The sequence below is a fragment of the Poecilia mexicana genome, unplaced genomic scaffold, assembly GCF_051168715.1.
Source record: "Poecilia mexicana isolate PSO_F unplaced genomic scaffold, ASM5116871v1 scaffold_2, whole genome shotgun sequence".
NCBI classification, from domain to species: domain Eukaryota; kingdom Metazoa; phylum Chordata; class Actinopteri; order Cyprinodontiformes; family Poeciliidae; genus Poecilia; species Poecilia mexicana.
The window spans coordinates 28,909,178-28,932,129 of record NW_028263371.1 but is presented as its reverse complement, the minus strand read 5'-3'; the positions used below and the strand labels follow the sequence as shown (position 1 = coordinate 28,932,129).

General features: G+C 39.5%; 4 protein-coding genes across 4 annotated transcripts; 2 read left to right on the top strand and 2 right to left on the bottom strand.

The window, feature by feature from the left end:
* The first annotated feature begins 562 nt into the window (after nt 1-562).
* LOC106905151 (uncharacterized) lies at nt 563-4,797 on the top strand. The gene is made up of 4 exons (XM_014969787.2): nt 563-859; nt 1,506-1,853; nt 1,946-2,094; nt 4,280-4,797. Exons 1-4 carry the CDS (start codon nt 796-798, stop codon nt 4,391-4,393), a joined length of 675 nt encoding a protein of 224 aa, XP_014825273.1. The 5' UTR covers nt 563-795; the 3' UTR covers nt 4,394-4,797.
* A 612-nt stretch (nt 4,798-5,409) lies between these two features.
* fastkd2 (FASTK mitochondrial RNA regulator 2) lies at nt 5,410-11,943 on the bottom strand. The gene is made up of 11 exons (XM_014969749.2): nt 10,746-11,943; nt 10,558-10,661; nt 10,366-10,474; nt 9,875-9,998; nt 9,614-9,753; nt 9,366-9,538; nt 8,282-8,439; nt 7,945-8,178; nt 7,782-7,863; nt 5,954-6,068; nt 5,410-5,638 (listed from the first exon to the last, which is right to left on the bottom strand). The coding sequence occupies exons 1-11, from the start codon at nt 11,376-11,378 to the stop codon at nt 5,519-5,521; spliced, it is 1,992 nt and encodes a 663-aa protein (XP_014825235.2). The 5' UTR covers nt 11,379-11,943; the 3' UTR covers nt 5,410-5,518.
* A 174-nt stretch (nt 11,944-12,117) lies between these two features.
* mdh1b (malate dehydrogenase 1B, NAD (soluble)) lies at nt 12,118-15,448 on the top strand. The gene is made up of 8 exons (XM_088008127.1): nt 12,118-12,367; nt 12,937-13,071; nt 13,482-13,624; nt 13,734-13,902; nt 13,971-14,313; nt 14,401-14,542; nt 15,010-15,185; nt 15,270-15,448. The coding sequence occupies exons 1-8, from the start codon at nt 12,221-12,223 to the stop codon at nt 15,446-15,448; spliced, it is 1,434 nt and encodes a 477-aa protein (XP_087864253.1). The 5' UTR covers nt 12,118-12,220.
* A 336-nt stretch (nt 15,449-15,784) lies between these two features.
* retreg2 (reticulophagy regulator family member 2) lies at nt 15,785-22,019 on the bottom strand. Its single transcript, XM_014969739.2, has 9 exons — nt 21,687-22,019; nt 21,209-21,312; nt 20,491-20,521; nt 20,145-20,274; nt 19,967-20,051; nt 19,294-19,431; nt 19,068-19,165; nt 18,513-18,648; nt 15,785-18,345 (listed from the first exon to the last, which is right to left on the bottom strand). Exons 1-9 carry the CDS (start codon nt 21,938-21,940, stop codon nt 17,633-17,635), a joined length of 1,689 nt encoding a protein of 562 aa, XP_014825225.2. The 5' UTR covers nt 21,941-22,019; the 3' UTR covers nt 15,785-17,632.
* Between the last annotated feature and the right edge of the window lie 933 nt (nt 22,020-22,952).

Here is a 22,952-nt window from a genome sequence, read left to right as displayed (position 1 = left end):
CCGTTTACAGGAAACTAGAGATGCTAAACTTGTATTTTGCATCCAAGCTGCAAAAGGAAACGTTTCGACAAACAGGAACAACTTCAGGACTTTGCAATAATTTTTTGTTAGATGCGTGTTATTTTTGTATAAAATACCACATAAAACCTCACAACATTTTATATTTAAATTATTTACGTACCCATTTGTGCCGCATGTTATTTTAGTGTTAAATTTAAAGGAATCACACTCATACGACCTTATGGCTTTATTTTCCAGCAAATATGTTCTATTTCTAACAAGTCTGGGGAAAATACAGGAAATAAAAACAACACGTATCAGTTTGTTTTGTGACTTTCATTTCTCCTATATAAACTCTCTGACAAAATAAATCTCAGAAGTTAAACAGCACACACAAAAGAAAGCAGGAAAAAAAAAGGCAAACATCTGATGATTTCTTTGTTTAATTCATGATTCATGATCACAAGCTGTAAGTCACGGGAGGTCGTAAACCCCAGGAGAGAGCGGAAACTTCATAAGAGGAGGCGTTTTCTGCCACAGGATGTTTTCTCTTGAGAGGGCGCGTGAGCTTCAGTCACTGCAGCTCTGTGGGTGAACTTCGTTCGGGGATAAAGCGAGGATATGATGTAACACGTGCGTGGAAGCGGGGTTGACTATATCGAGGCGACAGATCAGATTCCTCTGCAAGCACACGGCTTCATGCAGCTCGCCGCAGGAGCTTAAGAGTTGGTCGGTGATGAGGGGAGATCGTTCTGCTGGAAGCAAGTCGTCACTGTCCGTGCAGAAGACGGGACCATGATGGGAGTTTACTGGTTGTTAATAATCCTGCTGAGCTGCACGACATCTGGCAGATGCAACGGTAAGTTAAAAACACAATATAAGAGTTTGCGACTTGCGGTAGAGGTTAAAATGACGATAGGAACGGTTATCAACTTTAGTTAGGCAATTCCAAAGAACACAATAATGTCTGGTTTCATGTCTTGAATTATTGCTATTTAATTTATTTATATGTAGTGTTCAACAAAGCAGAAAATTCAAGAAAAGCAGCAAAATACCATTCAGCAACAAAGTTAAAGCACTCGCTGCAAACACAGAGTTATGTTGGAGTTTAATGAACTTGACACATAACTTTGTGGTGGCACAGACGCAGCAACACTGGGTGACTCAACTGTGCCACTCGCTTCACAAACTTGTATTTTCATTATGCTTATGAGAGGTAAAAGTGCCTAAAATGGCTGATATTAAGCAGATTCCACTGTGGGCGTGTGGTTGCTGTGAAACAACCATTTCCATTGTTAGACAAAATTAAACCAAAAATATCAAGAAGGGTGGATTTCTGAAGCTCTTTTTTTTTTTTTTTAGTAAAGCTCTTTTGAGTTTTTTGAAGGATGTTTTGAAAATATTAATTCAGAACATACATTTAGCAATCAAGCATGAATGAAATGTACGATCACTGGCCTAAAAACTGAACTAATGCTTAATCTCGTTCACGTTTTTCCCTTCAGAGCAACAGTGGGACGTGCAATGCAGAACAGCAGAAAGCCCCAAGTATGTGTTTGTGCCTTGCCCAAACATGTCTGCTGGACAAGTCAAAGCCACGCACAAAGACACTGACGTGACATATAAGCTTTTCAAGAACGAGAAGTTGATTCAAGTGTGCCCCAAAACTCAAAAACTGTGCAACCAAACCGATCCAGACATCCACCCAGAAAAAGACGAGAACGGGACACTTACTGGTTTCAGGCTCACGAGAAAAGCAATCCCAAAGCAAGCCATCTACAAGTGTGAGGGTAAAGTTACTTACCCTCCTCCTGTCATCAGCAACAATAGTACAGTCCTGATCCTTGAGGAAGGTGAATATGTCAGAGATGACATCATTTCAATATTAAATGTGCATACTGTAGGATTAACTTTAAAAGAAAACTTTAACATATGGTACTTTCAGGACAAGGATGCCCGCGCAAAACAGAAGAATGTAAAACAGACGAACCAGAAGAGCAAAAAACAGGCATACCTGTATGGATTTGGATAGTGGTTGTTGCACTTCTTAGCACCTACAGCCTAGCAGCTACTATTACTGCCTTGATTATCTGGGTAAGTAATTCCTGCATGTCACCCATCCCAAGGAGAAAACTAAACCATTAATTGATTTTTTTGCCAGTGCAAAGTAAAAAAATATATATATTTATGTATATATATATTTTTTTATTTTTTTTATTTTTTTTTATATAGAACAAAGTAAAAAAAAGTTTCTCCACTGCTAACAATCCATTACAAATCTTTTGAATAGCTTTAATATGCATTATAACCATGTAACTAAACATTTAGGCGTCTGTGGTAGTAGCAAAAACACCAAAAACAGAAGCTGGATAATAAAATGTCTATCAACAACGTTTGCAACACTTTAGAAGCTACCAAGACGTAAACAAACGTTAGACATTTAAATGTTAGTTATTAAATGGTAATTATCCATTAATTAACCCATAGTACATCTTAATTGGGTATTAATAAATGTTAGACAACCTTATTGTAATTCAGCATCATGTAACTAACATTATCAAATGTTTCTAAAGCAAATATTAACAAGGAATTTAGAAATGTTAAGCATAAAAATTAAGCATTTTGTAATGTAATTTAAGCATGCAGGTTGCAGTGTACTGACTGCAATAACGAAAAACTGAACGCTGACAGAATCAAGAGAATGTCTGGTTTCCTGGTCGGGTAAAACATTCAACTTTCTCTTCAGTTCTTTTACAAGATTTGAAAAGTTGCTGAAGTGAATAATTACAGCTGGAAATGTTTGGAGTTTCGTGAAGGTAACTTCTAGCCAGTCTCCAAATTTGAATATCTCACACCCAGGATAAACGACAAGATTTTGCTCGGTCAGTTTTTTTTTTTTTTTGTACATCAGTCACCCAAAATTTATGCTGTCAAGCAAAAAAAGTTTCTGCTTTGGTTTTTGCACATGTGAAAGCTGTGCAACCCCAGAGTTCAGGCAAAATAACTTCTTCGATATCTGACGTCAACATCTACCTTCTTTGCATAACATGAGGCTGGCAGCGGCTTTTGTGTGACTGAACCAAATGATGAGCAGCATGTCAAATCTATACTGCATGGATCTACATAGGCTACGCACAAAGACGGTGGAAAATAAGTGATGAAACAACTTGATAAACTATAAACATAATCCTATTTAGAAACAGACGACTAAAAATAAGTAAATGCAACTTTAAATTATATGTAATTTTTAAAAACCATGTTTTAGGAATACTTAGCTCCTCAAGAAATATGCCACTAGTTAGTTATTTGATTAATTATCTGACTGGTGGTAACTTTGTAGAACCTGACATTAAAAGCTTAAGCATGTATTTATTTAACTGAGAGGAACATAAATCCTTGATATTCATGTGTACTTTATTATAAAACAACATTTTTGGTGCTAATGGCTGCTAGAAAAAAATACAGTTAAAGGGTTTTTTCATGCAGTTTTACCATATTTAAAAGTTAACATGCTCAGCTTTAAGGCTGTAACCACCAACAGTGTCGACAACACGAAAGGTTTATGAAACAAGGATCTCAGATATCTGTCAAATGGTCAGACATTTGCGATATAAAAATGTGAAAGCAGAAGTATTTTTCGTCAAAGAAAGCATTCAGGTCTGGCTGGAATAATCTAAAAGCATAGAAGAGAGTTTATTTAAAGCTAATTTAAAAAAAAAGCCTGTCTGAATAGGGCTACAAAACATTAGGAAAAGATGGAATAATATGTGTAAAAGTTGCAAGAGCAATATATTGCCTAAAAATAAATAGGCAAAGCGTAGATGTCTTTCTGCTTTGCACTCATGGCAAACAGACTCAGAGTGAAACACGGTGACAGTATCAACGTTATATGGGGTATATTTTTCTCAGATAAAACCAGGTCAAGTTAAATAAAACTGTGACTTGTTGCAGATATCAGTCAGTTCCAAAATAAGAATGGCTTCACTTGAAAAAATAAAAATAAAAAATCGTTCCCCTAATTCTTGTACATTTCTCGACTGAATTGCACAGGACGTATGTCACATTGATGGTAAGAGTTTGAAAATGTTTGTTCACGATCTCCTGCGTTTTAGAAGTCTCCCAACCAAAATGGATTAAAACTACATTATACACATTTTAAAAACATTTTTCCAACTCGTAAGCAACAACTTGACTTCAAACTTCGATCATATCTGCTACTTTTCCGTGTGTAGATTTACAGCTTCAAGTCACTGATTCAGTTGCTTTGAATGTCTCGCAGTACAAAATGAAGGATGCAGATTCCCAGAGCGACTACATGAACACCAAACCCAGACCTCCTGCGAAACACAGGAAGAAAAGAGGAGTCCAGCATCCTATACCAAAACACTTCTGATGATTCGGACAGCCCGGGATCATTTTCCTTGCTATTCCTCATCTGTAGGACTTACAATGAATATAACATAACTGTAATCAGTTTCTTTTGTTTAATTTTTTTTTGTGTGTCTTCATCTCTAGCAAAAGCAGCACTTCCTTTATGTGGGCGTCTGAAACAATGATGCGTATATTAAAGACAGTGTCAGGTTTTGCTCACTTCCTGTTTCGCTCACTGTAAAAGAAAGATGTGTTCTTGGGAACCCCTATCTTTGTGGTCGAAACAGAAGGTGGTGCCTCAATGAGGGGACTTAACCACATTTAAAGAGTTCTCTTGAGTTCGTAAATCAGTGCAACACCTTGTGGATCAACACTGACCACAACTTAAATAAATTGTTTAACAAGGCGCAACGCCTCTCCTGCGAACGTGTGTCCTCATTCATTTTCTGAGAATCAACACAGAGACCGAACTGAGGTTGATGACTAGCATAAACACAAGGAGCTGCAAGCAGATTGAAAATAACAAGCTGCACCATTTCCTGTCTCCCTACTTTTATGTTTTTTTTTCCCTCTCTCTCTCTCTCTCTCTTCGGTTGTTGGTACTTTCTGCAGAGGTCGGAGCTTCAAAGGCGCGCCACCTTTACTGTGCTCACCTTGCAGTTTCTGTGCAAGCGCTCACGCTGGTTTTATTGGTTTCATTTAGTAGCAAGTTTCTTTTCACAGTCACCACAAGCACTGACGGAATTAGCATAGCGTTTCTGTGAAGCCTTTAAACTGATTTGGGAGTTAAGCAGATGACTAAAAACACGTATGAATTTGTCATTTGACAGTTTATCGTGCCAGTTTTTTTTTTCCATATTGACTGAATAAGCAACTCTCAGAAGAAAAGATCATCTCAGGTATTTGCTGTAATGCCATTACAAAGCTGTTTGAAATCTTAAAAATAGAAAAGGTTTTTATTATTACAAAAAAATTGCATTTCAAAGGAACGTCTCAGTTCTTTCGTGCCGACCAAAACAGAAAATACATTCAGAGCCCTTCATTTTTAAACACTTTATTAATATTATTATATACACGTTTTCATTTTGACAAAGAATTAATTTGCACAATAAAATCTGAGCCTTGTAGAGAGTCCTGTTTGATGTGTTTAGGATTCCACATGTCCCACTTGTGGTTGTGTTTCTGATGCGTCTTCTGGGAAAATGAGTCCTCGCAACTTCTCTGTCATCTCCTCCTCAGATAAAGATTGTAGAAGCTCCTCCGTTACCTTCAGATGAAGAATACAAATTTAAGTTTTGCTTCATCTGATACCAGCCGCTATTTCAACATACACATCTACATCAACCTGCTCGCATTTTATTAACGTCACATTCCAGGAAGACGTTAAACAGACACTGCCTACAGATTTTTAAACCGTACGAATTCACATCATACTTAAAGCACATCATACTTAAAGCAATGTTCATTCAATACATTTAATAAATTGCTAAAGTATGGGCTGCGTATTAAGAAATTGAGTAACCAAACTGTTACTGAGAGACAACAGGGAAGATTCATGGGTACAATAAGACAAAAGTCTCACCAAGACAGGAGTGTATCCCAGAATCTTCAGATGACGGATCTGGAGAGCGAGGGGCCCCCGGGGCTGTGACGTACCAAAGCAATAACTAGAGTTTGGTGTATAAATAACAGCAATTCTAGAACATGAAGCAAACATACAAAAAAAGATGTGTCAGCTTTAACAAAAACAAAATAACTGGATTTGGACATAATTGGATTTGGCTATGTCTTTGAGGGAGAAAACAAAAAAGTAAAGATAAACTTCTTCGGTATGATTACTTACATTTTTCATGATCTTTATGCAACAATTGTTGGGTGTTTTAAAACCCTTTCTGAATAGTTTGCCAAGGTTATTCCAGTCAGTGTGTTTACTTTGATTATTCCCCTTTTCTTTTATTTTGCTTGGAGTCTTATGTCTAGTTTTGTTCAGCACCATTTCATTGTTGCTATAGTTCCTTATTATTAGTTTCTTAGTGTTATGCTTCAGCATTTGTCCTCATATTCTGAGGTTCCTGTCAGGCCTGTTTCTCCTTTTAGCTCCAGTAGCTATTTGGTTGTACTTCAGCTTTTATGTCTTTGCAATTAGGCCCCTTGTACCCACCTTTGCCACCCCATCTCAGTTATACCCCAGCTATTTAAGTTCCAAGCTTTTCTTTGTCCAACTCTTCTCTGTTCAGCTCAGGTTAGTTTCCTGCTCGTCCCAAGCAGGATTTTTAAGTTGTTGAAGTTTTCGCTTTTTAATGAATCAGAAAACATTTCAGCAGTCATCTGAACATCTTTCCTGACACTTTATTGTTGATTTTGTTAATGTGTGTTCTTATTAAATGTTACCAGTTTACTACGGTCTAAATTCAAAATAAACTCATGTTCGACAGTATTAATAAAGTGTTATGACGCATATATTCATACCAATATCACTCCAATTAAAAAGCTAAGTTAACAGTTGCAGCTGTTTTTATTTCAGTAATTTGGCGTAGAATTATTAATCCAGATAAAAGCAGGGGAGAAATAAAATCCCAACACTTAAATGACAGTAAATATAAAAGTTTACTAAATTCCCCTGTATCGAAAACTAAATATAATAAACAGCTTAAAAACAGGGTCAAAGTGCAGATGATGAGATAGAAATCAGAAAAAGATGTACAGTGTAACTACTCAGACTGCTTTGCAAAGTCTACAATTCAAAAATGACTAATTGTTTTTTGGTAAATGTTTTTGAAATCATCACAATCAGCGGAAAAAGAAAAACTCCTTTATCAACAAAAACGCTCGGGCTGCCCACGCATTAAAAAACTAAACTTCTAAGCTGTTCTTTGACTTTAAAATGACAAATATATTCATGAATACATTCTACTTGATTTATTGTTGAGGAATAAGTCCTCAGCAAAGATGCGATAAAGTTTAACTTCTGAAAAAGGTTGCGTGTTACGCTGCTGATATGAAACACCCTCAAAAACGACTTGAATCTCCAAAAGACGTCTCACCAGAAAGACTGACTCTTTATTAGTCTTTTGAGTTATTTATAGTCATTTTTTTTTAAAGTTGCATGAGGAGAAACTTATGATGGATGCAATAAAACTGGTGTCAACTATTAATCAATAGAGGAAACAACAGAACAAAAATTACAACATCTGCAGGACAGCAGTTGCATGTGAGAAATCACAGAGGATATCATTGCCTGGAAACATCATTACCTACTTTCATAGCAAACTTTACAATATGACATAAGCGTTTACTAAAAAAAAAGAAAAAAAAAAAAGAAAAACCTACCACAGACTGCAGATTTCCAAAAAAAAAAAAAGCTGAGCTTAATTGCGAGACCAACCAGTCTACTGCTGCCGTTTCCTTACCTTTGACTGCTCTCTGCTGGGGAAACGCTACTTGTTTCCGTCACACATGGCTGGTTTGGAAGAGGTTTGGTTACAACAGCATCTGAGAGCGAGAACATAAAAACACGTGTGTTGAACCAGTTCGTGCACGCCAACGTCCTTCCTCCAAGACCAAGATCTTTACCTATGACGTAGAAGTTCTCTACCACCAACATTTCCTGCAGCGTTGCATTCGCCTGATCTGCCAGCACTCTCTGCAGGCTGTTTGAGAGGCGCGGATTAACCGACGGGTTGGGAGTGGGGCTCCCCAGGACGGAAGGGGGGACAATCAAAGGCTGAGGAAGAGGAGGACGGTCCAGACGGAGACATATGTCCACTCTCTGAAACATTCTCTCCTTGCTCTTTGTGAGACTTGTAGCTGAGAAGAAAACAGTTTAATTTAGAAATGCAAAATCAAACACACAAATGAAATACAGCCTAACCTGTCAGACAGTGCAAGTTTATGGGATGATTATCCTTACATGCTAGCTGCTCCAGCGTACTACTGCTCAGGAGCTGCTCCAGGAGTGCAGATGGGAAGTGATTCATTCCACACAGGTAGTAGGCAGCCTTTAGCAACTCCAACTCAGACATTTTGGGCAGATAGGAGATGAGAGCATGGCTGAGACTATCAAGAAACCTAAAGATGTGAAAAACAACAAAGGAAAAAAAAAATCTATCTTCATATATAACAGCAGCAGTTAAACACTTAATATACAACTCCTAGATGTTTGAAATATTAGCCTCAATGTTTCTACAAGCAGAAGTTGGCAAAAGCCAAAGCCTGATTCATAGAATGCTGCTCTAACAATGTAAAGAAAAACAGAAAAAGCAGCCCATACGAGGACATAGCTGTTTTATTGTCCAGTAACATCTTCATTTTATGAAAAACTTTAAGAACAAAGTAGGAAATTTATGCTTACTTAATGTGATTGTTTTGCCAGAGCAGCTGGCATTCCCAGTGTGTGCAGATCATCCTGGGATTATTGAACTGTGCTCTATATGTGCGATTTAATATAATATTACTTATTATTTTGGAGAAAATCCTAATTACAACATGCGGAGGCACATAGCATTTTCCCTCAATGGTAAGAGCTTGGTGACTGCTGTGTGTGTGTGTGTGTGTGTGTGTGTGTGTGTGTGTGTGTGCGTGCATGTGTGTGTGTGTGTGTGTGTACACATTACATTTATACACACTTTAACTTGAAGGGCTCCCTTGCTTTGACAATATGAAGTGAAGTTAATGTCCAAAACAATAAAATTATTAAATCATGCTCACCTTAGCTTTTTTTTTTTTTTTTTTTTTTAAACTTGGTTTTGTTGTCAGAGTAACTGTAGAGGTCAGATAGTGATCCAGGTACGACAAGACACCAGAGGAACAAATCTGCACCTTCTTCTAATTCATCACATCTAGCACTTCTCTCTGAACATTAAACTGGTACACAGTCTACACCTGAACTTAAACTTTAATTTATCTGCTAATTTTGTTTGCTAATATATACTTAAAAGTAAAAAAACATCTTTAGTCAGACAATTCTGATTGCTAAGGAACAGTTGGTGACTTACGCCTGTCTTTGATGCCGCAGATCGTAGTTAAGCGAGGAGTAAGTCGCTAAGACAGACATGAGGTGTTTAAGGGTGAGCGCATCAGGGTTGGCAATCACTTTTTCAGTGTAAGGCTCCATTAAGGAGGTAGGACAGAAGAGAAGGTCCTTAAATGCAGACAGGAAGAAGACCAGCTGAAAAAAAGAGGGTATATCATTATGCAACTGAATATAGTTAGAAGTTTAGAAGATAAATGTCTCTTCCAGCACCTGTTTATCGGTCCATATGTCAAATGTGGAGGCAACATGGTCTGAAATGCTAGTAAGCAGGTCTGTGTCTCTGTAGAGAAGCTCCTTATAGGACTGCATTATGTTGTACAGAATGTTAAAAGGAATGTGATGAAGGTTTTCTGCCAGAAAACACAGAAATAGAAAGAAAATACACAATCAGTACCAGTGAATATAGCTCCTTTTTAAGTTTGCCAACAGTTTAAGTGATTCACAAGTCTTCCTTTGTGGTTAAGGTGTTACCTTTGATTTTATCACTACAAACTTTCAGCAGCGGTTTGGAGTGGAACCCAACAGCGGCCATGATGAAGGTCATGTGTTGGGCGTTGGGGAGGCTGAACTGGTCGCTCATTGATAAAGCCTTTCTCTGAAACACACAGGGTACAGAAAATCTGACGAGGCAGATTTGGTCCAGCAGAAAATAACACATAAGGTGCTTCACAAATACAGGTTAGTTTTGAACTTTTTCGGCATTTTGACTGGAAAACGATGGATGGGCGAATGGATGGTTAAATTAAAGCTACAAACATATTCAATTAATATCATTATTGCAAATTCACTATGTGTAAATGACCTCAAGAATACACTGGAATTTGTGGCTGTAAAGTGGGTGAAAGTAAAAACAAAATTTCAACAAGAACGAATAGATTTGCAAGGTGCTGTACATTTATTTACAATTTCAGATAATTAAGAGAAAAATCAGAAAACCTAAAGTGGTGAAGACTCAAACTTACCTCTAGTTTCTGTTTGAGCTCTCTTGGAGCATCTCTTCCCAGGAGTCGCATCATGGTCTGGAGAGTCAAAACATTTTGAATCTCAGGAAGACGGACCTCAACCACCAGCCTGAAGCATAAGAAAACTCTGTAAAACAAGCTTAAAAATCAACTGATCCTACCTAACACTTAAATTAAAATATCAAGTGATACCTCATGCCTTCCTTTAATGCATTCACATTCTGACTAGCCTTCATACGCTCCAGAACAGAGGCCAACATGGACAGCGCTTTCTCATCAAAGTCATTCAGTCTCTCCTGTTTATGAATAAAACAAATTAGGGTCAACATGAAAACAATAGAGTGTCTTTAAATTGAAGAAGACAATCTCTGACTGCTCACCTGGCAAGTTCGAAGGAAGGTCTGGATCACACGGCTGTGCTGAGCCACCCCCAGGCTGACCACACTCAAAAGAGAGTAGGCAACGTCCTCGTTACCCATGTACTGGATAGACCTCGTCGCCCTTTGCAGAAGATTTTCAAATTCAGGATGCTCAAACATCAGCTGCAACTCGTAGCGCCGCTGTTCGTCCGACATCTTCTTTGTAGAGAACCACATGCGGCTGAGGCACTGGCTGATCTGTCGATTTGTGGGCGCGTACTTGGATGTGAGGTCTAACACGTCTGATGGGGAGCTGCAGCGACGCAGGAGTTCCAGGAACGGGGAAGTCCTCTGACTCTGCTCTGAGGTTGTCTTGTTGAGTTCATCAGTAGAAAGTGAATTCTCTGTAGCGAGACTGTTGCTATCTTTTAGACCTTCATTGTGTTTCTCACCATAGGAATAGAATCTTGTGGTACTAAGAGTCCCAGAAAGGCAGCTTTGGTTCAGCCTCCCGCCCCATAAGCCTGTAAAACCATTTCTAGATAAAGAGGAGTCTTTAATTGATGCTAGCACTGGGATACTAGTCCGTTTCCATGGAAACCTGCGGCAGCAAAGGCACCATTTTATGATGTCATTTGTCACCCATATATTCATATTGTGGAATTAGATTGAGTTTAACTACCTAAATATGTAAATAAAACTGTTTTTTGTTTGCTCGTCTGAAATAATATGCAGGTCATGTATATTTTAATATCAAGCAGGTGACACGTAAACAGGCAATACGTTACTTATTTCCAATTTTAGTCAGTAACACTCTTAAATAGAAACCAGGCACAAGAAATTATGTGTTGGTAGGAAAGACCAAAGTATTCGGCTAACAAGGTCAAATGCTTCCTTCCAGTTAGGAAATGACAAGCTAGCTCTCGCTAGCTATCCCTTTTTTAAACGGAACACAAACACATGCAAAGCAAAAACTGTTCTGTAGGCTTTGCACTTGCCACTCCATAAAGAGTCGAAAATAAATTTTCTTTTAGTGATAGTGAATAACGCTAAAAAATAAGATAAATCTTGCCTAACTCATGTTAGCGTTCATTCCCATGTGCAGTTTAAAGTCGCGTGCGCTGCAGTATTGTGTCCCCCCAGCAACGCCTTCTCTTCACTTCAACGTCACGCTGTTGGTCAAAGTATTTAAAATAATAATTCCTAAAAATAATATATGCTTATATCAGAAACTATGTCTTCGTTGGTTTTTCTCACATGTTGAAATCTGAAAAAAGTTTACAAATATATTTTAAGGATTTATGAAAAATGTTACCTACACGGATTCAAATATACGCAACAACTCACCTCAGTTGCCAAGCAACAGACGCCTTGTGTTTTCAATGGTTAAGATGTGAAAGTACCTTGTAAAATGGCAAAATTTGTGCTCGCTGGTAATCCTTTATCTTATTTTATTTTAAGTTTTAGAATATATTTCTAATGATAATAATAGTTACATGAAGGACGTATCAAAAATTTCCACATCTATAGGTAAGGCGGACTGTCCTCTGTATGCCCAAGCGGAGCGGTTAGCAGACACTCTGCAGCGAACCCTTCCGAACTTCAAGGTCCATAAGATCCCCGTCCTGCCATCTGAGTGGGAGGTTGTTATGCCTCTACCATTTTACAGGGTTTTAATGTGACTTGTGGCACCTTTGTTGTAGTAAGTGAAAAGAGAGAAATATGAAGTTAACATTATGGACATTAAGAAATGCAAAAGTATCGTGCCATCCATTACGGAAGCCGAGAGGAGACGTTTTCCGGAAGCAGATGTTGGACTATATTGTTCCCAAAAAAACTCAAAAACAGTCCCTACTGTTATTTGTACAGTTTTTCCCCCCTCCCCATTTCTTAGTAATAGTCTTCTGTTATTTTTTATGGATTAATATACATTAGTATTCTGCCAAATATGTTTAATAATAATACTTTTTAATCTATCCTTTTCTCAGTTATGTTTTTATACTTGTATCTCTGTGTGAATCTGCTTCGATTTGACTGTCACTTTGCCGCTGGTAATTTCCTTCAGAGAGACAATTATGTTATTTCTATTCTGTTCCAATCTATTCTATTCTAATGCTGTTATTTCACCATAATAAATCATTTTTATGTTTTATTTACTCTTGTTCATCCTTCCCTATTTGTCTCTACACTTCTGCTTTTACTCTTCTTACAGAGATGGCTTGAATTAACATGCAATAAAAATGGCTGGAAACACGAGGAAAGTCCCTTAATTTGGAGGGAGCTAGTCGAACAAGGGGGCAAAGGGATGATCTTGGGTGGTTACAATGACTTTGTGGATCATTGCCAGGTAGAAACTGACATGTTCTCTGGTTAAACATACAAATCACCTATTGACTTTTCTGCTACTGCTACTATTATATTAACTGCTATTGTTCAAGTCAGCCCAAAATCTCCTTCCTTGACTTTTAAATCTACTTCAAATACCTTTATATTTTTGAAGTTAGTGTGTTTTTTTCCCCTGTGGTCTCACTTTATCATGCTTAGAAAATGTAGTCTTCAGTACTTGTAGTTTCTCTGTAGATGTTATTACTCTTCTTTCAAACCATCTTGTGAACTTATCTTTTTTTTAAAAAGGGCCAGATTTGGCCCCCCGGCCCTTGAGTTTGACGCCTGTGTTTTAAAGGGTAGTTCCAAACTCCATGGATATGTTAAGAATTAATCTTCAGATTAAATTAATTGTCAATTATTGTTGCTTAGGTCTACTATGGCGTCACGTCGAAAATACCCGACGATGAGATGGAGACAATTGTAGCAGAGAATCTGGAAACACAACTTAGCCTCATTGCTGAAGAACAGCATCGCCTCAGTCTAATTCATCCCTGCAACGTATGGATCACAGGGTAAGTCAGGATGAATGTTTAGAATGGAAATACCCCTACCTACAATCTGTTTGCCTTGACATTTCTTCTGGGTTTGTTGTTGTTGTTTTGTTTGTTTGTTTGTTTGTAGCGCTCTCTGCTTAACATCCCAAATCTTGATCCCATTCCTGCTGTCCGATGAGGCGTTCCCAGACGCTCAAACGGTTGCCCTCCATCTGCTGCACCTGAGCGGAGATGAGGAAGACATGCAGACGCTCAAGTTGGACACTGAGGATTTGGCACTCGGTCTGCTCTATCGGGTACATCGCCTTGACGTAGCTTAAGTCGTGCAGATTTAAAAATGTAATCCAACACAGTGAATTCACAGGTGACGGTTCACACAGATCTGGAACAGGCTTTCCATGAAGCGCACGTCGTCATTCTGCTGGACGATTTCAATGCCGATTCAGAGAATGAGAGCGACGAGGCCAGGAAGCAGCGAGTTAAAAACCTATCTGAGCGCTACAGAGAGTATGGGCGCCTCATCGACGGACGCGCAGACAAAGAGGTGAAGGTGATAGTGTCCGGGATGTCTTTCGTCAACATGAGATGCTCGCTGCTTGTGGAGAGCGCTCCTTCCATCAACAGCCACCAGTTTGTTGCCATAGCATCCCAGCTAGTGAATGAAGTTAGAGCTGTGCTCGCAGACAAGTTGTGCGTGATGCCATCAGGTGTCTACTATACTTCTTCTGCATAAAAAAAAGAAGAAAAGTAAAACAAGAAACAAGTTATCCTAATTTGATCTTCCTCTGCTTCAGATGTCAAGGATGTCATTGTGTGGGGGAACATCAGTGGCAGGTTCGTCATTGACCTGCGGTGGGCGAAAGTTTTCAACTATCCAGGGGCGATCAGGGTACCGCCTTCCTTTTCCCAGCCAGTCCTCAGGGTTTTATACGACAGGTTTGTTTGACAAGACTCCAGCTAGTTTTACAATAATCCTTTTTCTTTTTAATCTAGGATCATTAAACACGCAGTGAAATATTCAAGTGATTCTGTTGCAATTGCACGTAACGCTGTGTGTAACTGTGTAAAAGAAAAGTTGAGTGGAAGGAAAAAAATGCATTAGCTGCTTTACTGACCTTGATTGGCCATCAAATGTACCTGACTTAAATCAATCAATCAATAAATAAAAGTGAAAAAGGGCTGTTTTAGCTGCATGGAATAATTATCTAAATTATTAGAAATCGTAGTGAAATAAATTAACATTTCAGTTTAATTCCACCCAGTTGGCAGAGTTCACATCTGCCAGCTCAGCCTGTGCAAACAATGTCAGCACAATGCACCTTGACTTGCAATCTACCCCGAATGATCGCATGCATGATGTGCAATGAAGCAAAACAAAAGGTAAAAGCTTCCTTTTGTTCCAGAAAATGGCTGGAAACAGAATTTAAACCCCTGGTCCATCAGCAGCGTCAGATCTTGCTTTCAAACACCGGGCGGGGAGCCGCAATATCAGCCACCAACGGGATCCTGCAAGTGCTGAAGGCTTGGGATGGAGCTTATGGTCCAGATGAGTTTTTTTCAGTCGGTATAACTTGCACAGGTTAGGACCCGGGCGCACGGATTCACGCAGCAGGAAATCGAAACGTGCGTCGATATGAATACTGTTGCAACTTTCTGTACTTAGACTTCTACAGTCTCCCACATGACATCATCATCTCAGCTCCGGTCACATGTACGGAGGGCAAATGGTCTCTTCTGAAGGGTGTGACTGTTGAAGGAAAGATGTTGGAGGAACTCGACCTTTGTGCAAATGAGCTGCAGCAGGTTTGGCACAACACACACACACAAATGACCTACTGTTGACTAAATATTGTTAAAACCTGCACTCAGGTCATCTTTTATGCCGTTCCCCCCCCCCGACGATCTGAAACATGTTTTTACATACAGTCCCAACTTAATACAGTGTTTTCTTTTCATTCCGTTTTCCAGGAAAAGGAAACCCAATTACAAGATCCTGTTTGAAAGACGTGAAAACAAATAAAATGTTTGGTCAATGCCTTCTCATTTGGTTTCAGTTATTAAAAATATATTCTTTCCCCCGCCCCCCTCATAATTATTAAATGTCACATTTTATAGTAGCTAAACATAAAATTATTTTGTTAGCATCACATGTTACCAACCCATCTCCATGTACAGAAGTCTTTAAACATTAAACTTTTATTTCCATCATTAGTAACAAAATATCAAACTGAACCTCTTTTCACCTGAAGCATTCAACGGTTTGTTGTTTTTTTTTTTTTCCATCACAAGTTGTGCAGTACTTTGTCTGAAGACAAGGAGAACTTTAACAGAGTGCTGTTTTTACATGCAGAAAATACACTTTCCATCTTTTTTTTTCCATTTCTACACTATTAACAACTGGGAGAGAACAGATCAGAGATTAGTAGAAATACGATGCACTACGACTGGTCAGGAAACGGAGACATATTCTGCTGTGTTACGTTCGCTTTTGTACAACCTGAGTCGGATGCTGAGTCGTTTATGAAAGCAGAGAAGGCCCCTCTGTATGGACTTGATCATTTCTGAGCAAATTGTTGTAACAATTCCCAAGCCGTTACAGGATAGGGAGAAAAAAAAAAAAAAGCCGACGTCCCCTGAAAACAAGATTTTCCTACATGCGTGATGCACCGCATGCATGAACAGTAACAAACAGTGACAGCTATACACATGTAGGGCCTATATAACATTTTTTTCAGTCACAAATGGACCAATTATGTACAGATGACAATAGAAAAAAAATTGCATCCTTCTTCTGTTTCGCCACGCATGAAAGTCACTTGTGTGCCATTTCTTTATTCATAACATCCAATAATGTCAAAGCTGCCATTTGCAGGCAATGAGTCACTAAAAAAACTGCTTCTTTTTTTTTAAAAAAACAAAAATGCAGAGGTTCAGTAAGGGATTCGTGTAATTTTCCTACAATTTACACCTGGATGTACACTGTGCCATTAAAACACCTATATACAATCAATATGGTAGCCAAAAGGATAAAAATAAACTTTCAGTCTTTCTATACTAGCTGGCTGTTAATTTAAATAATTTATAGCATATATTAATAGTTAGAAATCTAAATCCATCATTTTTACCTTCTCATAAACTTGATGCTCGGACGGATTCAGCTAGTGAGCTACTGTAATCAGGAGCCAGATTCTGGTTGCCAGGCAACCACAACCTGTAACCGATAATCCTTCATTCAAGTTCTGCCTCAAATATTCAGGAGGAAACCGACACAAACCTTCTACTGTACCGCCTCAACCAGGGGACACATTTGTGGTTCAGGTACACTCACCATGGGAAGCAGTTTCATTAAACGCCATAGTTCCATAGGCCAAGCACGGTGGTGGCAGCATCATGGTGTGGTTTCATTGCCACTAGAATGAAGACAGGACTAATGAAAAGTAACAAACATACAGTCCCAAGACTGAGAGACTCTTTCCCATGATGAGTAAAAATCTGACTAGCACTTTATATAAAGGGGAAAATTTAGGGATTTTACCTGAACATGTTATGAATTTAAACTTTTCGACAAAGTGCTGGCTGCTTCCCACCTGTAAGACTGGAGCTGTTTTCCAACTTGAGCTAATTTAAAGACTTTGCATCAATAACGGGTTCATCAGAACCAGCTTTTGATTTTTAAATGAAAAGATATTGGGAGTAATAAAGAGAAGAAGTTTGACTGTAAACACATTAGAATGGGTAGCTCTTAAATTAAATATCCCATAATATGTCCCCTTTAAAAGGTACAGTAGAGTTTTGTTTTACTGAATGGAGTCTCACTAGTAAACTGCGCAGAACCCTCAAGCTCCCAGGATATATACATATTATATATATATATATATATATATATATATATATATATATATATATATATATATATATAGATGTGTAGAGAGAGAGAGAGAGAGAGAGACATATATATATTTAGGGGGTTTTATGGATATGATGTACAAATAAAAACAAACGCAGATGGAAGGGGGACCAGTGGGGCTATGACTGTGGTTGCTGAGGTGCGTCTGGATCTGGATCTGCTCCCCCCACCTCTCTGTCCAGACCCTCGTCCTCCTGCTCCAGTTCGCTTTGGTCCAAAAGCTCAAAGTCCTCTTCCTCAGTTGCTACTAGAGTGTCATCCGGGTGCTCTTCGCCAGCTGCGCTTTCTGTTGTCGTAGCCCCGTCCTCCGGATCTCTGACCGGATCCGGCGCTCCCACTGTAGTGTCGGCGGACTGGCTGGGTGACTCCAGAGCGCCCGGTAGGGTTTCAGTCGGGAGGAAGTCGGCCAGGGAGGGGTCCTCGCCGGAGCGCAGCAGCGCCGACAGAGTGTTCTGCACGACGGTGGAGATGGCCGTGCTCACTATCTCCTCGCTCAGAGCCTCCAAGGAGCGCTGTGTGCCCTGACTCGCCTTCGCCTCCGCCTCTTCCCTTACCCCCGCTCCCGGCAGGGCGCCCTCCTCGCCCCCCGGTGGCCGTCCGTGTCCGTTGAAATGCGTGTTCACAAAGTGCAGAGGCGACGCTAGGTGCTGGATGAGGAGCGTGGCGGGGCTCAGCGGTTCCTTGTCCGACTGGCCGCCATCGCCCTGAGGTCGTGGGGGGAAGTGAAGCAGACTGTGCTCTATGGAGGGGAACTCCTCCACAGAGGGGAACTCGGGAAGATCCCGCAGGTAGGCCTCCTCCGGGTCGCTATGGAAACTCTGCTGGTCCAGGTCTGGATCAGAGAAGTGACACAAATCTCTCACTACTTGATAGAATTCTACCGACCTGATTTTTAGTTCCTCCTTAGAAACAAACATCTCATCATTCATTGTCGGAATAATTGATGTATTAATTGATTACTAAAATAATTGCAGAACCGACTGAAGGAGTCAGACTTACCTTCAGAGAAATCAGTTAGTTGAGGCGTGGTGGCTCTAGAGACCGGGAAGCCTCCGCTCTCCAATATGGACGCTTCTTCATCCGACAGTTCAGAGTCTGTGATGGCCATTGCCAGTGCTGTCGTTTTCACATCCACCTTGCAATAAACAAGAGCAAAAGAAAGAAAGTTTAAACGTGACTCTCGTCTTTGCCTTAAACTATTGACGGAAAAAAAGAAAATACTTCTTCTGTGGCGACGCCGGGTTGCAACATCAATGAGACTTAAAGTAAATTAATCCAGGAGATCAAACAACTGCTAAGCGCTCTGAATCAGATCTAGGAAGAATCCTGTGACTAATTACAACACGTGACATCTTCAAACGCCTCCCAGGTGCAGGAATGTAGCAGTACTTGAAACACTCGAAATGAAGACACTCACCGCAGCCCTCAATTTCACAACCGAGTTGATTTCAGCATAAAATATATCCAAGCTCCACTTTTCTCCTGCTTCCTTTAACAGTCATATATATATATATATATATATATAAAAAACTTCTGTGTAGTATGAGTCCATACCGTTGGAGCAAAACAGGACAATTCCTCCTCCTCTTCCTCACTCTCACTCTCTGTTTCTGCTCTGGGCTCATCCCCCTCCTCCAGCTCCTTTTTTACCTCTGTGGAAAGTATTTACAGACATAAATGCAATAAATAACACATGATACTCTATCAAAAAACAGTAAAAAAAAAAACAAAGAAAGAAAGGTTAACCGTTTTATTGTAACAAATGTTCAAAAACACTCACTCCTCTTGTCGTGCTTCCGGTGCTCAGTGTCGCCCTTCATGCTGTAGTCCAGTTTCATCAGAATCGGCTCCAAGCCGGTGTACATCCTCTGGATCAGCTCATGATACACCACCAGGGGCCACAGCAGCACGCTGAGGGCTGAGAATATGCACACATGGAGAAAAAACATTCACAGATTTAATAAAGCAAGACGCTGCAGAGAAGTGAGGGAAATGCCAACAGCGCCTCCTGAATTTATAACAACCCCTGATAAAGCCAAGTAAGCAGCCTCTTATTGATCTGACTGTGCAATTAAGGCAAGATGCTATTTTCACAAAGCTTATGAAAACTGACACACGTATGTCTTAGTTTGAAGACATGTTTGCTTGTTTTTCCATTTATCGATACGAAATAGGACCTCTGTCGTATATATGACTAAAGTTTCTAGACACTCTCACAGTCAGCTTCTGACATCTTTAACAGGGGTGAAAATAAATGTTGACAGAAATGTATAATAAGTGATCTAGAAGGATATCAGCAGTTTAAAAGCTGGATTCTCCACATAACGTTTTTGTTTCTACTAACCGGATTGTTATCAACACCGCATTTACTCATCTTCCTGCAGGCAGTTCGTCACGACAACCAGACAGCTCGACTGTGTGTCTGCATGACAATTAGACACAAAGTGACTCACCTATGATATATGAAATCATGATTCCTGGCACATAATGTCCAACCACAGCGAGGACAAAGCAGCCGCTGCACATCATCACACAGAACTGGGAACCAGAAAAAAATGATTTTAGAACCAACATTTTATAATTATATATACAAATTCCCTTGGTTAAAATGGACAGAGTGTCTGTGCGCACCCTTCCATGGTTTCTGCGTTTGTACTGCAGCGTCTCCTGCAGATACAGGCAGCAGGTCAGGTAGCTCTCGGCGAGGTGGTGGCTGAGCTCCGGGACGCTGAGCAGATGATGCTCCGAACTCAAAGTTGGGCTTCAATTGAGAAAAAAAAAAAAGAAGGCGTGCAAAGAAAGAGAAAATTAACACCTGCGCAGAAAATAAATCTGCCTTAAACTGCAGCCTGAAATATGAACGTGGTAAGCTATCGTCTTCCTGCACTGACAGATACAGAAGAGAAAAACAAAAATGAAAAATAGTTTTCTTAAAGGAAAAACTGAAAACACACAGAAAATGTGATTTTAAGCAGACCTTTGTGCAGGTTCAGCCTCAGCATGTTGGACTGTAGGGATAAAAAAAGAAACATAAAAAATGTCTTAATTTTACAGATGGGTGCATTCAAAGTTAGTTTTATCCAGATTTTTATTTTAAAATCAGAAATCAAGAATTATTCCCTTATCTTAGTACAACACTGCCTTAATCTGGTGCAGTTAATATGATTCATTGTTTGATAAATATTTTTTTTGTATCACACAACATTCTTAAATAAAATTAAACTACAGTGTGCAGGACAAAAGTCACAGTGATGGACTCTCAATGCTCTTCAGAGGACCCTTTTAAATCCAGTCGTAGGTTGCCGGTTTGTTAAGTCTCTAAGCTTTCACACTTAATCCCCCCCTCCACCCTCAACTTCCTCCTGATCACAATTATCATGACTTTATGAACTCAAATTAAAGCTGGAGATTTCAAAAATCAGGATTTTATTTTTGTCTTCCATGCTTTTGCAACTACGGAATGATCCCATCAAGTTTTTGCGCTTGCATTTTTTTTATTTTCAAACAGTTCTAATGTGTAACCATGACAACAAAATATTGTTTTTACAGTTGATTAGCCTCTCCAAAGTTTTAAAAAAACACAAAACTTTTTTTAAAACTTGAACCACGACTTTGTGGAGTATGAACACAGTAAAATAGGCTAGAGCCAAGCCCAAAAGACCGCCAGTAATAACAGTAGTTAGACCTGGGCTCACCTGTAATGATGGGTAACTTGGGCTTCCATCTCTCTAGCAGCATCAGGCCCAGCAGGGACACACTCAGCAGGAACAGAGGCCGCAGGGAAGTGGAGGATAGAAGCCTGTGGAGCCAAAAACAGGTCCTTATAACTTGCTGATGCATTTATGGTCTCGGAGCCCAGCGAGTCGGACACTGACAGCTGGTCCACAGCTCCGACACCAGCAGGACAAGAAATGTCTGTTTGAGCAGCAGCAGGTGTTTCAGTAGGAAACAACTTATTTATTTACTCAACAATGCATTACTCAACAGACAAGGCTAAAGCTTTCCGTGCTAACTGTATTTAAATTACAAGCTAAGTTAGCATTAGGCTAAAGACATGGGATTAGCTAACTTCACTTGACATTTATTCGTGCTACCTACGCTGACATCAGCTTAAAATGCGATTAAAAGCTGTTTTATTGCTAAAACGTGGACAAACACAGATTCAATCGTTACCAGAATAAAGTGTTAAGAGTCAGGGCGGCTGAAACGCTATACAGCGGCCTCTCCCAGACCAGCAGCCTCTGCACCCACAGCAGCAGGGGCTCGTACGGCGATAGCCAAGCTTGGAGATGTTCCCGCAAGCGGTCGAGCTCCGGGTTCCCGTCCCCGCACGCCTGCTCCGAGGTCCCGGCAGGAAAGAGATCCTCCAGGCCGACCGAAGAGGAGGTTACCAAGGGGCGTTTTGTGGCCTCCTCTCCGCTCGCCATGTTTTTTCCCCACTTTTGTTATGTTGTTTTGGAGATCACGGGGTATACGGAACGGTCTCTGTCGAGACAACACGCTAAATGAAAGCTTCCGGATGACTCCTTCAAAATAAAAGACACTAAATCTAAACTTAAAAAATGGTATTACGCAATCAAAGATTAGAAGACTGGCGAGATGCTTTAAACGTATACAAATTCAAAAGTAAATCTACGGAAGAGGTTTTGGGAAAATTATTCCGATTTTCTTCTTCCATTAATGAAACAGCGTTTATTTACTTATTCATTTTAGAACATATATGTTTTTTTCTTCATAAATTCCAAAACAAAAGGTTATTTGGTAAAATAAATATGCATTACACATTTATACCATGTACTTAATTAAAATTATTTTATTAAATAATCACAAAAATTAATTATTATTATCATTATTATTTTACCTTATTTCTGTGGCAGCAGTACATGTGGATCTAAACATGTTTATTAAAATTAGCTATATAGTGAAAATTATTTGGACAACAAAATCAAGATGAATATTTTACATACCACAATGTATTATTTAATAAATTGGCAGTTTGAACCCAGGTAACAATTTTTTCGACTTATTTGTACTGCAAAGCAACAACGGTACCAGATGGTAATTAATAAATTTTTTATTAAATTTCCATCTGGAATTAACTGTTAAATTGAACTGAAAATAACGAATAAATAAAGAGTTAAATATATCACGATGTAATATTCTTTCAAGCGAATGGATCGTTGACATTGTATTTGATTCACATTTGCTCAAAAACATCTACTTCCGCTGTAGCTTCTTATCATTTCAACTTGACGTCCTCACGGCAGGAGCACAGATGGGCGGCGGCATCATCAACGCCGTCACAGATAAGGGGGGGGGGGAAAGGTCACGTGCTCCTTGTTTACCGTGTAAAGTGGGGAACAGAGGAGGTTAAAGAAAGCAAGAGTGAGGCACCATGCGGTCAGGGTTCCTACTGGCTGTTGATGACAAAGCAATAAG

Bases quoted from the DNA above. Each gene is read 5' to 3' on its own strand.
- LOC106905151 (XM_014969787.2), top strand. From the start codon at position 796: ATGATGGGAGTTTACTGGTTGTTAATAATCCTGCTGAGCTGCACGACA. The intron at 860-1,505 runs GTAAGTTAAAAA...TTTTCCCTTCAG, and splicing joins GACATCTGGCAGATGCAACG to AGCAACAGTGGGACGTGCAA. The intron at 1,854-1,945 runs GTGAATATGTCA...TGGTACTTTCAG, and splicing joins AGTCCTGATCCTTGAGGAAG to GACAAGGATGCCCGCGCAAA.
- fastkd2 (XM_014969749.2), bottom strand. From the start codon at position 11,378: ATGAATATATGGGTGACAAATGACATCATAAAATGGTGCCTTTGCTGC. The intron at 8,179-8,281 runs GTAAGGATAATC...TTTTCTTCTCAG, and splicing joins TACGCTGGAGCAGCTAGCAT to CTACAAGTCTCACAAAGAGC. The intron at 6,069-7,781 runs GTAAGGAAACGG...TTCATGTTCTAG, and splicing joins CCAGCAGAGAGCAGTCAAAG to AATTGCTGTTATTTATACAC.
- mdh1b (XM_088008127.1), top strand. From the start codon at position 12,221: ATGAAGGACGTATCAAAAATTTCCACATCTATAGGTAAGGCGGACTGT. The intron at 13,072-13,481 runs GTAGAAACTGAC...ATTGTTGCTTAG, and splicing joins ACTTTGTGGATCATTGCCAG to GTCTACTATGGCGTCACGTC. The intron at 13,903-13,970 runs GTACATCGCCTT...GTGAATTCACAG, and splicing joins CACTCGGTCTGCTCTATCGG to GTGACGGTTCACACAGATCT.
- retreg2 (XM_014969739.2), bottom strand. From the start codon at position 21,940: ATGGCGAGCGGAGAGGAGGCCACAAAACGCCCCTTGGTAACCTCCTCT. The intron at 20,522-21,208 runs GTGAGCCCAGGT...TTATCCCTACAG, and splicing joins CAAGTTACCCATCATTACAG to TCCAACATGCTGAGGCTGAA. The intron at 18,346-18,512 runs GTAAGTCTGACT...TCTCTGATCCAG, and splicing joins ACTAACTGATTTCTCTGAAG to ACCTGGACCAGCAGAGTTTC.